At 48.4% G+C, this 13,558-nt stretch overlaps 1 protein-coding gene across 1 annotated transcript in view; it reads left to right on the top strand.

Annotated features, from left to right (window-relative positions):
- Positions 1-13,558, top strand: part of LOC138513823 (aldehyde dehydrogenase family 3 member B1-like) — a 219,190-nt gene that overhangs the window by 43,498 nt on the left and 162,134 nt on the right. Inside the window, exon 2 of the mRNA XM_069628932.1 lies at positions 9,158-9,268. Coding sequence (XP_069485033.1) covers positions 9,158-9,268 — 111 coding nt within the window. The remainder of the gene's footprint in view (positions 1-9,157; positions 9,269-13,558) is intronic.

Raw genomic sequence — 13,558 nt, forward strand, 5'->3', positions numbered from 1 at the left:
ATGTGAAACTCCCTGTGTACCCCCAAATACACGTAGCCTGCTCGCACAGGGCCAATCGCGTGTGAAACTTCCCGTGCACCAACAAAAAACACGTACCACACTCGCACAGGGCCAATCGCGTGTGAAACTTCCTGCGCACCCCCGAAATACACGTACCCTGCTCGCACAGGGCCAATCGCGTGTGAAACTCCCTGCATACCCCCCAAATACACGTAGCCTGCTCGCACAGGCCCAATCGCGTGTGAAACTCCCCGTGAACCCCAGTAACACATGTACCCTGCTCACACAGGCCCAATCGCGTGTGAAACTCCCTGCGCACCCCCGAAATACACGTACCCCGATCGCACAGGCCCTACTGCATGTGAAACTCCCTGCAAACCTGAGTAATACACCTACCCCACTCGCACAGGCCCTACCGCGTGTGATAATTCCAGCGCACCCCAGTAATACACGTTCCCCGCTCAGCGTTTGCTGTGTAGCGGCCCTGTAAACTGGTCTAGGGTTAGCGCCGTCCTTTGCGCTGGATTGGGGGTTTTGATGGCTTTTCCTTGCGCGAGGGGCATTCTTGGGGGCGTAACTGGCGCTGGGGGATGTTCTCTGCACCAGGGCTCTTTTTGCCTTGGCAATTCCATGAATACGCGGTGCGCCAGAATGCTGTTTAGCGCACACGGCTGGCGCACGCTGGCGCACGATCCCTCTCTGCACTGCTTGCGTGCGCTGCCTCTGCGCTGCCTCTGCGCTGATATCTATGAATTACCCCGTAAATGTTTCTTCTGATCTCTCTGCCCCAAACATAGTATCCATAAGGCTCGAGAAACCAAAGAGAAAGAGGCCCAGCCATCTTTAATTCCCACCAGAGAATACCAATTTAGTGACAGAAGGGTCCAAGAAAATTTATTTTCTCAAAATTAGAAAATCCAGTCTCAAAATAATGTTCCCAAAATAACTACTCTGTAGAATCCGGGGAAAAAGAAAAAGCCAATGTACTTATGACAGAGCCCAAAGCACCCGAACCACTAGAGGTATAGAGTCCACAGACCTCCCCCTCAATTCTAAATACCACCCAGGGTTGCTAACATTATGGAAATCTTTCAACGGTCTCCTGCTTCCAATCCAAGACCCCAAATACAGGACCAGGTATCCTTAGAGTCATCCATACCACATAAAATTAGTTGATATCAAAATCAGGAAGGGAACTTTAAGTCAAATCCCAACATTAAAGAAAATCCAAGCAATATTGCCTCCACAATATTGTCCCTACCCACTAAACAAGAATCTGTACACAATCCAGAGGAATAATTGAAACAGAAAATAGTCCAGATATATTCCCCCCTTGACACTTGGGAAGAGGAGGAGTTCAAACCGGCTACCGCTGTATGGACCTGGGGTGAAGACATCCAACCCCTGTACACTCTTAGATGGGGGAGCCACTAGCATTAGGGGAAGGGTATGTGAAGAATCCTTGGATGTCAATCCTTCTCCCCTATCGGGAGCACCTTCCTATGAGGATAGGGAGGTGAGGCCACTACCGATAGTCCCCCTGGTGGTGGTAGTCAGCGGGTGGATCTCATTGGGAGGGAGTCCCCCTATGGGACTACTGATGACTGCCTGGGAAGAACATGGTACACCCAAAACATATCCCCACCTCCCTCATCCTCCTACCCTATAGAGAGTCACATCATACCACACACTTCTATGTATCTTTGCATGTTAGATGACATGATTTCCCTAGAAAGTACTGGGACGAGGAAGAGTAGGGACTACCTATGTGAGTCATATCGGTCATATGCAGAAACTGCGATGAAGAAGAACACAAGAAACCCACTTGAGAGTTAAAACCTTGATACGGAGATGAGGAGGAGGCACGAGCAATGCGGAGTGCACCACATAATCAACATGAGTGGTCAAGACAATATGAAACAAACAAGTACACAAACAAGTACACGCCGAGTATAAAAAGGGAAGAAGGACTTTACGACATGTCAGATCCTTCTTGGAGGAGCCAGGAACTTGACCATCAGCAGAGGCAGCCCCGGTAACTCCACTGTGGTGCAAGCAAAGAAGAAGGCAGAGGGCAGGAAAACCAGCCGACGCAGAGTTCTGGTGTGCATGGAGACCTGGAAGCATACTGTCCAGTGGCAGAGGAACGCAGTGAAGGCGTCGTGGTCCGTGGGGAAGAAAAGCCCACAGACTACCGGAAGCCGGTGAGGTCTAGGTAGCCGGAAACCCCAAAGAGTGGAGAGGTTGCAAGAAATGGGTCTGGCACCCGCAACAGATAACTAACTGCCCCCAAAGCCTTCTTTATGGTCACAGTACCTGGCAACCAGGTCTGCAACATAGAGAAGAGAAAATCTTACGGGTTTGGGAAAAATAACCCACCATCTTCATAGTCACAGTACCTGGCAGGGTAGTGAACCGGGTGGGCAGTGCGAAAAAGGCCAGGGGAAAAGATCATACCCCCTTGTACTTGGGAACACTGTAATGAAGTTTGTAAAGATTGTGACGACAACCAAAAGAAGGCAGTCATTCTCTTGACATCACAAGAAAGACTAAGAGAGACCAGGTGAAGAGAGCATTCCCCCTGGTATTTGTGAACATTGTGAGAAAAGCCAAGACAAGGAAAGGGAGTCATTCTCTTGGAATTGTGAGAAACCTAAGAAATGACAGGGAAAGGGAGTCATTCCCCCTGGTGTTTGTAAGATTCTGAGAAGCCTAAAGCCAAGGGAAGGGAGACATTCTCTTGGCATTGTGAGAAGCCTAAGAAAGGCCAGGGCGAGGGAATCCACCCCCCTGCTGTTTGTGGAGATTGTGATAAAAGCCAAGTGAAGGGAGTCATTGTCTTGGCATTGTGAGAATCCTGGAAAAGACCAAGAGAAGGGGGCCATTATCTTGGCCTCAAGGTTTTTTTTTTTTTACTTTGTTTATTTTAAATCAAGGCAGAATGATAAATACAGACATTATATGCAAGGGTTATCTCAGCAAGTTGACCCCCAGTCTTTAGACCCCCCCTGTGTCTTCTCTCTCTATCCTCCTCCCTGGGTTATCAGTCCCACAGGCTCTGCGAGCGGGCTCCTCCCGCCCGGGCGGTCCGGCTGGAGCCTCAGCGGTCATGAGTCTACCTCCGGGCTCGCCTGGTTCGTCAAGATCCAGAGGGTTCTGGCGGGCCTATAGGTCAGGGCGGGGAAGCGCCGGTCGAATTCCAGGACTGGGGCCCAGATGTTCTGAAAGCGGTGTAGCATCCCCGCTCGTGCTGCCGTTACCTTCTCCGCTATCAGAATATCCCATACTTTGGTCCACCATTGGGCAATGTGGGGGCCTTCCGGGGATTTCCAGGTTCGGGCCACCACCGTTTTCCCTGCCAGTAGGCAGTGAGTCAATAGTTTCGCCCTGGGTCCGGAGCGCGGGTAGATCCCGGGAATTGGAGCTCCTAACAGGATCGGTTCCGGTTTCAAGGGAATCATTGTTCCGGTAATCAGCGAAATAGACTCTAGACAAGCTTTCCAGAATGATCGGATCTTCGGGCAGTCCCACCACATATGGAAGAAAGAGCCAGGGAGGCCGCATCCTCTCCAGCAAGCGTGGTCTATCTGGGGGTTCATATGGTGGAGTCTGAGGGGCGAATAGTACCATCGCAGCATGATTTTGTATGCGCATTCTCTGTTGGTGATGCAGGTGGATGCGGTATGTGTTCGGGTCCATATGTCCACCCAGGTTTGATCCTCTATCGGGTGTCCCAGGTCCGCTTCCCATTGGGCCATACATCGGGTTCTTGTGGTTAGGAAGTCGCTTAAGAAGCGTCTGTAGAGGGTGGATACGCTGCCGCGAGTCGGAAGGTCTCCTAGGGTGAGTTCCAGGGCAGTGGAAGGACGGGTCGCTGCTTGCAAGTTTTTGGGGTGTGAGCACCAGTGGCGTAGTTGGATGTAAGTAAATCTGTCACGTTCCCGAAGTTGGAACTTCTCCTTACATTGGGCGAAAGTGAGCGGTTTCTCCCCTGTATACAGCTGGTCTATGGTTTCTAGCCCACCTTTGGTCCAATTTTGGAAATTGCGGGGATGCATGCCCGGTGCGAACATTGGGTTGAGAAAGACCGGGGAGTGTGGGCTCAGTCCTCTTGGCACTCCCTTTCGTTTCAGCGCCCAGTCCCAAGTGCTAAGGGTGTGTTTGGTCGACAGCAGGAGCTCTCCCCCATGGGACCTGAGGGGGGGCGGGATGTGTGGCAGAAATCGCAGAGGCAGGGGGGTCCGCGACTGTTCCAGCTCCACCCATCTCGGGCGGTCTGTTGTATTTTGCCAGGCCTGGACCCGGGCCAGTTGGGCTGCCACTCTGTAGGCCTGAAGGTCTGGAACCCCCAGTCTCCCAGTTTGGGACTCCCCAACATAGTTCTGAGAGGGATTCTCGCTTTCTTACCTCTCCAGATAAAGTTCAGCATTTTCCTCTGGATCCCTCGGAGAATCGGCGTGGGGATTGCCACTGGCAGTGAGGCGCATATGTACAAAAATCTCGGGAGAAGGTTCATCTTGCATGCCGTGATGCGTCCAAGCAGCGAAATCTCCTGGGTCCCCCATCGCTTCATGTCGCCCTCCAGTTCCTTGAGAAGTCGGGGAAAATTGGATTTGTACGTCTCTTTTGGATCAGCCGGAATGTAAACCCCCAAATAGGGGATGGCGCTCCTTTCCCATACTATCGGGCACATCCTAGTCAGCGGTTCTCGCTCTGCTGGGGTGAGGCCAATGCCCAAGGCGGAAGATTTATCGAAGTTTATGGTGAGGCCCGAGACTTCGCCATAGCTGGTGATTTCGCGAATCGCATGTTCAAGCGATGAGGGGGCCTCCGAGATCGTAAGTAAAATGTCATCCGCATATAGGGCAAGTTTATGATGTGAAGGGCCGCTTGTTATGCCCTTGATTTGGTCATTCCGCCTAATTTTTTGTGCGAAGGGCTCCATGGTGAGTGCAAAAAGTAAGGGCGACAGCGGACAGCCCTGCCGAGTCCCGCATGACAAGGGGATTGGAGCCGAGAAGTGGCCGTTGATCCTCAGGCTTGTTGTAGGTCGATCATAGTTGGCCAGCACCATCGTTCGGAACGCCGGTCCGAAGCCGAAGGCCCCTAAAGTGTGTCCCATAAACGTCCAATCCACCCTATCAAACGCCTTAGCTGCATCGAGGGCCACCAGGATGAGTTTTTGGGAGTTCCGGGAGGCGAGGTCCACCAGGTTCAGGGTTCTCCGGATATTATCGCCTGCGGTCCGGTGCCGGATAAACCCAGCCTGGTCTGGATGAATGCTGTTCGGCAGGATGCGATTCAAGCGGGTCGCCAAAATTTTCGAGTAAATGTTCGCATCTATGTTCAAGAGTGCGATGGGTCTATAAGAAGTTATGCTTCTTGGGTCTTTTCCAGGTTTGGGCAGAAGGATGGTGGTCGATTCCTGCATCGATGGGGTCACCGCCCCCGTTTCCCTGAAGGAGTTGAATAGGGTGGTGAGATGGGGGGTCAGTTGCGACCTGAATAGCTTGTAGAACCTGGTTGAGAAGCCATCCGGGCCAGGGGCCCGTGTTTTGAGAGATTTGATGGCATCCTCAATTTCCTGCCCCGTGATGGGCTCCTCCAGTTCATCTCTCATTGCGTCGGAGAGCTGGGGCACCTCTGCCCGCCGAAGGTATTCCTTCTGTTGTGCTGGGTTTCGTGGGGTTGCCTTCACGATTTGGGCCAAGTGCTCAATCGCGAGGCGTTGCTTCTCGGGTTCTGAGTATAGTATGACCCCATTGGTGTCTCGCAGGCCCATGATCGCGATGCTGCGTCTCTGCTTGGCTAATTTGGCCACCAGGAACCTGTTCGCTTTGTTGCCCTTCGCATAATACGACTGTTTGACCTTCGCCATTAGTTGGGCGGTTTGTTCCGCGTAATGGGCTTCCAGTCTTTTCCGTGCCGTGCAAATGGCCCGTTGTGTTCTGGGGGACCAGCCTTTCTCCTTGTGGAGTGCCTCGGCCTCTCTCAATTCAAGCTCCAGGGCCATCCGGGTTCGTCGTCTATCTCGATGGTAGGCCGCACCCTGGGCTATCAGGGAGCCCCTGATTACTGCCTTCATGGCGTCCCAGTTGTTTGCTAATGAGGTGTCTGAGGCCGGGTTTTCCATAAAGAAGTTCTTTATTTCCGTTGCGATCTTGTCTCTGGTGGCCATGTCGTTGAGGATTGGGTCGTATAGCATCCATTTGCGCGGGGTGGTGGGGTCAGGGTTCTGAACCCGAAGTTCCAGGAGCACTGGGGCATGGTCGGAGATCGCTCTTGTGCCGATAGTGACCTTCTTAACTGAAGGGAACGTGTGAGGTGAAATCAGGAATAGGTCAATCCTTGAGAAGGTGCGGTGGACATACGAGTAAAAGGAGAAGTCCTTATCATCAGGGTGAAACACCCGCCATGAGTCTATTATCTCCAGGGTCCTAAAGAGACGAAGGAGGCTGAGTGCTTGGGCGAAGTCGCCTGGGGTCGGGGGGTGTGATCGGTCTTTAGTGGGGTCAGGGACCCCGTTGAAGTCCCCACCGACGATCATTTGGCCCTCCACGAAGTTAGCGAGCGATGTGCCCAAGGCGTCATAAAAATGTGATTGTCCAGAGTTGGGGGCGTATACTGAAACGAGGGTGTACAAGTCTCCCATCAGGAGACATTTGATCGCTATAAATCGGCCTTCTGGGCATGTCTTTGTTTCCAGAATCTGTGGGTTCAAGTCTTTCCTGAAGAGAATCGCCGTGCCTCCTTTTTTGCTTGTGCTGGAGGCAAAGAATTGAAGCGGAAATAGCCGAGACCGAAGGCGGGATACATCAGCAGGCAACAGATGGGTCTCTTGAAGCATGGCAATCGCGGCCTCCTCGTCGCGGAGTTTTAATAAAATTGCCTTTCGCTTGTTGGGAGAATTCAAGCCATTAACATTCAGGGAGAGGATCCGAAGCGACTGAAAGTCCTCTGAAGGCTCACTCTCCGGTCCCTGCGTTAGGGGGGGGGTCCCGGGGTGGAGGCTCAACTGCCATGACTGATGGAAGCACTCACAAAATCATTCTGCACTTGAGGTTTTAACGCGAAATCCCAACGGGGGATCGCAACTTTAACAGGGCCAATGTCCCATACTGTGGGTTCCCAAGGAACAGAAGATGGAAAGTATTCTTGGGGTGGGTATGAGCCATGAGAATGCCCCGCCGTCGTCGTGTACTTAAAGGAGGTTGGCAAGTAGGTAGCGGGTTCTAATTCAGACGAGCATATCTGTGTCCCGGCTAGCTCGTTGACGGAGCCTTGGCCTCAAGGTTTTGAGTTGGAACATTGCTTTATTTGTGAACATTGTGAGAAGCCTGAGAAGGGAGTCGCTCTCTCGATAACGAGGCTTTGTGCCCAAACATTGCTTTATTTTTTAATTGAGACCTTGTTAAAATCTGGAAATTTGTGTGCTGCATTTGAAAAGAACTGCAACCTGGCGAAGGGAATCTCTCCCACAGGAAATAGTCCCTTTACACTACTGGCATGGCAGTCCACTCCACATAAGAAGGGAACCATTCTTCTGAATTAAGAGGACTCACCAACCTTTTAATTTAATTAGAAGTGTAAGGGAAGGAATTAGGTTTTGACGCAAAATGGTAGACCTTTGATTTCAGACATTCTGATACATCCTTAGTATTGAGTTCAGGCAGGGAAACCCCTCTTAGTATATAGGGTCAGATAGGGTTTCCCCTTTATTTTCTACCAAAATAAAAGACTTTAGCAAAAATCATGCCACCTGTGTTCACGCCCTTACACAACATTGCACCAATTATGAAGTGTTTTTATGGCGGCATACACCAATTTACATAAAGCACTTTTGTGTGCATTTCTCTCAGGTCGAGTTTGTAAGGAAGTTGCCCTGCGGGTCTCATTGGATTGTTAAGACTGCGGAAGGACTGTGTGGTCACAAATGATTATGCGTTTTATTTGGTCAAAATATGCAAAAATGACACTTTTGTCGGTTAGTACCAGTTCCCCCTTTACACACCCACAATTCCTGGACACGCCCTGTTGAAAGCCTACTTTTGCAGATCTATAGTTACCTTAGAACTGTGTAAGACGATGTACTTGTGTGCAACCGTGCATGAAACGCTGCCTGGTCAATGTCTAATTTTTTGTATGAATCACAAGTAAATGCCATAACATGAGTTGAATATGTTTTATTTAATTTCATATACAAACTTATATTTTCCCTTCATATTACTTCCCCTCCGTATTTGTTTCAACCGCTCTGCCCCATGCCCGCCTTTACCTGTTTTCCTTTCAGCACCTTATTTTTCTTACTCTGGTCTGCTCTCCTTTATCCTGTATTGTGCTCTGTGTACCTCTCCATCGTTCCTTGCCATCACCACTTCACCTTCCTCCTCTTCTGCCCCCACATTCCTCTCTACCTTTCTGACTTCTTCTCTTTTCCCTCTCTTTTTCTGGTATCTCTTCATCCTTCCATGGCCTCTTACTTCCCCATTGCTCTATTCCACCATCCATTTCTTCTGTAATTTCAATCCTCTCTGTGCACTCTCTTTTCTCATTCCTTGTATTTCATTTCAATCTTTTGCCCAACCCTCTTGATTGCACCTGTTTTCCTTCTTCACGCTCTTTTTAACTGCTGTGTATATCCATCCATTACCGTCTTCCCATCCGTCGATCTCTTCTCCTCCATGTCAATTTCCTTTCCCTGACTTCCTCCCCTACCTGATCTTTTTCCCTGCGTTTCCCACTCTGGCCTTCAACTCTCGCATTTGTTTTTTCTCTCTCCTTTTTCTATCTGGGTGGGTTCCTGCTTCTCCTCATTCATTTTCCTTCTCTTCACTTTACTCTCTGCATCGTTTGCTCCTCATGCCCTTTCTCTCCCTGCCTATGGTTCCTCTATTAATTTCAATTATCTGTCCACACTCTCTCTATTTAAAACTTCTTCCTATTTTCCTATTTCTCTTCTGGTCTGTACATTTGCTTCACGTCTCCTTTGTTTTGACGGTTTGCCTCCTCCATCCCAATTCACCTCCTTACACTTACTCTCCTTTATCTACTTCAAACCCTGCCACATCTGCCACTTCCATCCCAACTTTGTTTTCCTCTCTCATCTATGTTTTGCGCTCTTCCCATAACCCTTTTTTGCTGGATTGTACTTCTTTAGCCAGGTTTCGAGGCGGAGGTGTCCGAGATCAGCTTTCTAATCACAGAGATCAACGTAGCCCTCAACAATCTGAAGACCTGGATGAAGGATGAACATGTGGAGAAAAACTGGGTAGGTCCTTGATGCGCCCGAGGCAAAAGAGGAAGCAAGAGAATTGGGCATTTGACACAGAATGGCACCTCCCTGTGGGTGTCTCCAGCTACAGGCAGGTAGCTGAGTGCAGAATATGATGATATGAATGTGCACAGAGATAGCTCTGTGCTTTCAGAATTATCCATATTAGCTTTAACAAAAAAAACACATATTATGTAAACATGATCGAAACAGTGTCCCACAACTGGTGATATGTAACCATGGTACTTGGAGAATACAAAACATGTGTGCTATTGCAATAGATAAGTTGCTACAACTCCTGATCCAGTAAGGCCTGCTAGAATGTATTCAGTTGCTGTTTTTGTGCTGCAATATAGCAAGAGCAATTTCCGAAAATCTACTGTGTTTTTGTATACAGGGTAATTCCTCATAATTCACAAATCATTAACAAAATACATCATTGATAAAATAAATACAAATGACACGTTTCACACCACATAGCACTTCATCAGGACTCAGTATAATAAGACTGGTCTCACAAAAAATGTGTATCATGTGTGTTAGCTTGTATGCTTCGATAGCAAGAGTGAGGTTATAAACCACGTGCTGCATTAGGCAAAACAAATGGCTTGTAGCATCTTTCGACTGATATATTACAAAAGCATGGGACCACATGTTGCAGCGGCACTTTTGAAGGGTGGGGAAGTGTTCAGGAGGAGAAACCTGGAACGAATCACAGCTAATGGCTGGGACACACAGCTGGGCCAAAGTCTTAACAACAATGCAATCTCCTCTATTAGGACCATGACGTGTCCTTAAATATGGAGAAAATTATGTTTCACGTGCCCTCATCTATGCTGCCTGAGCAGGGAGAATCCATTGAGTTATGCCCTGGGTGAAGAAGGAGGGGCAGAAAGAAGTCGCAAATGGCACCTTACGCGCAGGAAGTGACTGACGCCTGTGTTTAAGGAAACCTGTTTAATGCAGCCTTCTCATTGTTGCCATTTTAGACCTTGTAGATGTGTTTTTGCACTTTAACTGTTAAGCTACACCAGGCAGGCAAGTGGCACAGTGTGACTTAGTGTTGCCTTTAAGAACAGAGCGGGTCCTGTGCTATGTCTGGTCACAAGCTAAACACACTCCGCCAGTGATTGTCTGCTCCCTCCTTTAGAAAAATGGAGAACACAGTGGTATTGTGTAGACAACAATGTGGGAAAATGCAACACTCTGACTAACAAGTTGGTGTCTGTTAGGGCAATTTCTCTTAGCCATGTGTTCTGGGTAGATTCCACATATTAATATAGGCCAACACGCTGTCCCACAAGCTTTCTCTTGCTCTCCTGGTGGTACCTCTGGAAGAGCATTGAAGGCTCTCAGACCCTTTTCTGTATGTCAAGGGTCTTATGTATGCCACTGGGATAAAAAAAAGTCCCCCTCTGATGCACTCTTGATATGCTTTAGGGTCCCAGATCTTTTCTGGCCCCTCACTAGGCCTTGCAGTGTTTTGGTGCTTCTTGGTCTGAAATAGTTCACCCAGTTTGCTGCTGGAATTGGATTTACGATTACCGCTTCCTGTGGGGTATCCTATTGATGTATTACTCTCCACATCTCAGCAGTGTTCTTTGTGCTAAGTAAAGTTAACATTTTCTCGGCATCATTCCACATGATTACATTTTTATGACGACTTAGCCAATTGTCATAATGTTGTGTTATCTTTTTCCGCTGGGTGTCTGTTGTCAGCAAACTGTCCTTTCTTAGAGAGGCGATAATTTTCCTCATATTCTTTTTCTCTTTTGCAACCGTTGCATCATAGGCGTGCCAGTATTTAATCCCTTCTTTCATGCATCTCCCTGATTTAACCTCGAACAGATTAAATAAGCCCAAGTAGTTTATGAATCTTAGTTCTTCATTAGTTTCTTCATTAGTTGGGCACAGTTGATCGCGTTTCTCATTTGGTCAGTTAGCACTGGAATTTTTTCCAGGGCGATTTTATCTCTGTTTCTCCCGCTTGTTACTTCTACATCCACATGGTATGAGGTCCCCTGATTATGATGAACAGAAATCAGCTTTGCAGACAGTAAGTTGTGGTCACTTTCATCCATGTGTACCACCGTCAATCTGTTTGCGGCCGTCCACCATCTCTCCAGAGATGCATATATAATCAAGTACCAGACCCCCGCTTCTTCCCTTTCTTGTAAACTCTGCCGGTATATCCCCAATGGTGTTCCAGTTCAACACTGCAACGTCTAGGGGTTCAATAGCTTCTTTCCACAAAATCCCTCTTTTTTTTCCACTGGTGTGCCTCTTATCGGCTGATGTAAGATTGGCGATCCAAAATTGTCCACACAGACTGCATTCAGGTCCCCACAGATCATGTACCAAGGGTCTTTCCATTTTAGCCTACATTTTTCGATCCAATTAGCCACTTGGGTTGAGAAATTCATACTTGCTACGCTTGCCGGATTCCAATATAAGTTAAGCAAAATCAGAATTTTCCCTTCTTTGTGATTTTGCCAGTTTATTTTTCCCACATTATTTGCATTAGCGGGGTGGGTAGCAACTCTTCTAGTACTGTAAATTGAAGATCATTTTTGATCAATATGAGTAGACCTGACATAGGCCTGCCTTTTTCTCCTTTAATCGGTGGATTAAGATGCGACAAATAGCCTTCTATCAGTGGCAGTGATTTTAGTGCAGACAGAATATATCATGTTCTTAACATGTTCTTAAATATTATCACCCTCCAGTGGTCAGCAGGTGTTTGACTCCCTGTCAAGGAGTTCCCCTCTTCTCACCCGAGTTTGATCTTTGCTGGATTTCTTGATCAATGCCTTCTTGCGGACGGATCAGGTCTTGAATAAGGCTGCACGAGTCTCTTCCGACTCCAGCGTGCGTTCAAAGTTCCGGGGAGCAAAGATCCAGGAATCCGGGAAATTTACAGAGTGCGCTACTCGGCACACGAGTCCAGGAATCAAGAAAGGAAGGAAAGGGACTAAGAATGGGGTTGGCTGGGAAAGAACCAAGGAAAACAATACCGCGAGCTACGGAGCACACGTCTGGTCGCTACTTCGCAATAGCATTGAGACGCGCGGAGCCGCGGGAGGCGTGGTCTATTAATAGAACACGCTACGTCCAATGTGTAGAGCGAGGAAGGTGTTTTACAGTGGACGGCCATATTGGGAGTACCAGGGAGTGTAAGCCCCGTTGAGACAAGGACCAGGAAGTCCAAAAGGGGCGTGTTCTGTAGGTTATGACAGCATGCCACCTCCAAAGACCCGTTCCTCCGGGTTTGCCCGGGTGTATAAGGTGAAATCTTCTGAGCAGTCGAGGGGCCTTGAGATTAGAAAGTGGTTTCTAGGTTCTTTCACTAGGAGGATATCCTTTTCATTCAACCAGGTATTGAAGCTGATCCTGTTTATACCTGGAGTCACATATTCGGGATACTTCATATTCCAATTGGTTGTGGACCAGCAGAGGAGGAGGTCCGCAGGATTTCGGGGAGGATTGGGTGTAGGGTTTTAATAAGGATGTGTGAAATACTGGGTGAATTTTCTTCCAGGAGTCTGGTAGTCTGATCCGGTATGAAACTGGATTGATAATTTCCTTGATGGGAAATGGACCATAGTACCGAGGGGCCAACTTGTTTGGCCGTAGATGTCGGCGTAGTAATTTTGAGGACAACAAGATTTGATCACCAATTGCATAAGAAGGGCCTGGTCTTCTTTCGGCATCTGCATACCTCTTAGTCTGTGTTCTGGCCTTTTCTAAGTTTTCTTTGGCCTCCTGGTGTATGTTGATGAGGGTTTCTATCCAGGAGTCGACAGTAGGTATTGGTGTAGGATGAGGGAGAACAGAGGGTAGAACCGATGGATGGAAACCTTGGCTACAATAAAAGGGACTGGTTTTAAGTGCTGAATGATCGGAATTGTTGTAGGCGAATTCAGCCACGGGTATCAGGAGCGACAGTCATCCTGAACCTTGGTGGCGAAACTTCGAAGATACTGCTCCAGGGTCTGATTAGCACATTCTGTGGCCCCGTTGGTTTGGGGATGATAACCAGATGAAAGGGCGCGTTGGATTCCCAAAATGCGACAGAGATGTTTCCAGAATTGAGAGACGTATTGAGGTCCTCGATCAGATATAATCTTGGAAGGGAGTCCATGCAAACGGAATATGTGTTCCAGGAAGATTTCAGCAAGCTCGGACGAGGATGGTAGCTTACACAGGGGTGTAAAATTAGCCATATGAGTGAACAAGTCTATGGTAACCATGATGGTCGTGTATCCTCGGGAAGGTGGTAATTCCACA

This window comes from Ambystoma mexicanum, chromosome 12, assembly GCF_040938575.1.
Source record: "Ambystoma mexicanum isolate Mex_15411 chromosome 12, UKY_AmexF1_1, whole genome shotgun sequence".
In the NCBI taxonomy this organism is placed as follows: Eukaryota; Metazoa; Chordata; class Amphibia; order Caudata; family Ambystomatidae; genus Ambystoma; species Ambystoma mexicanum.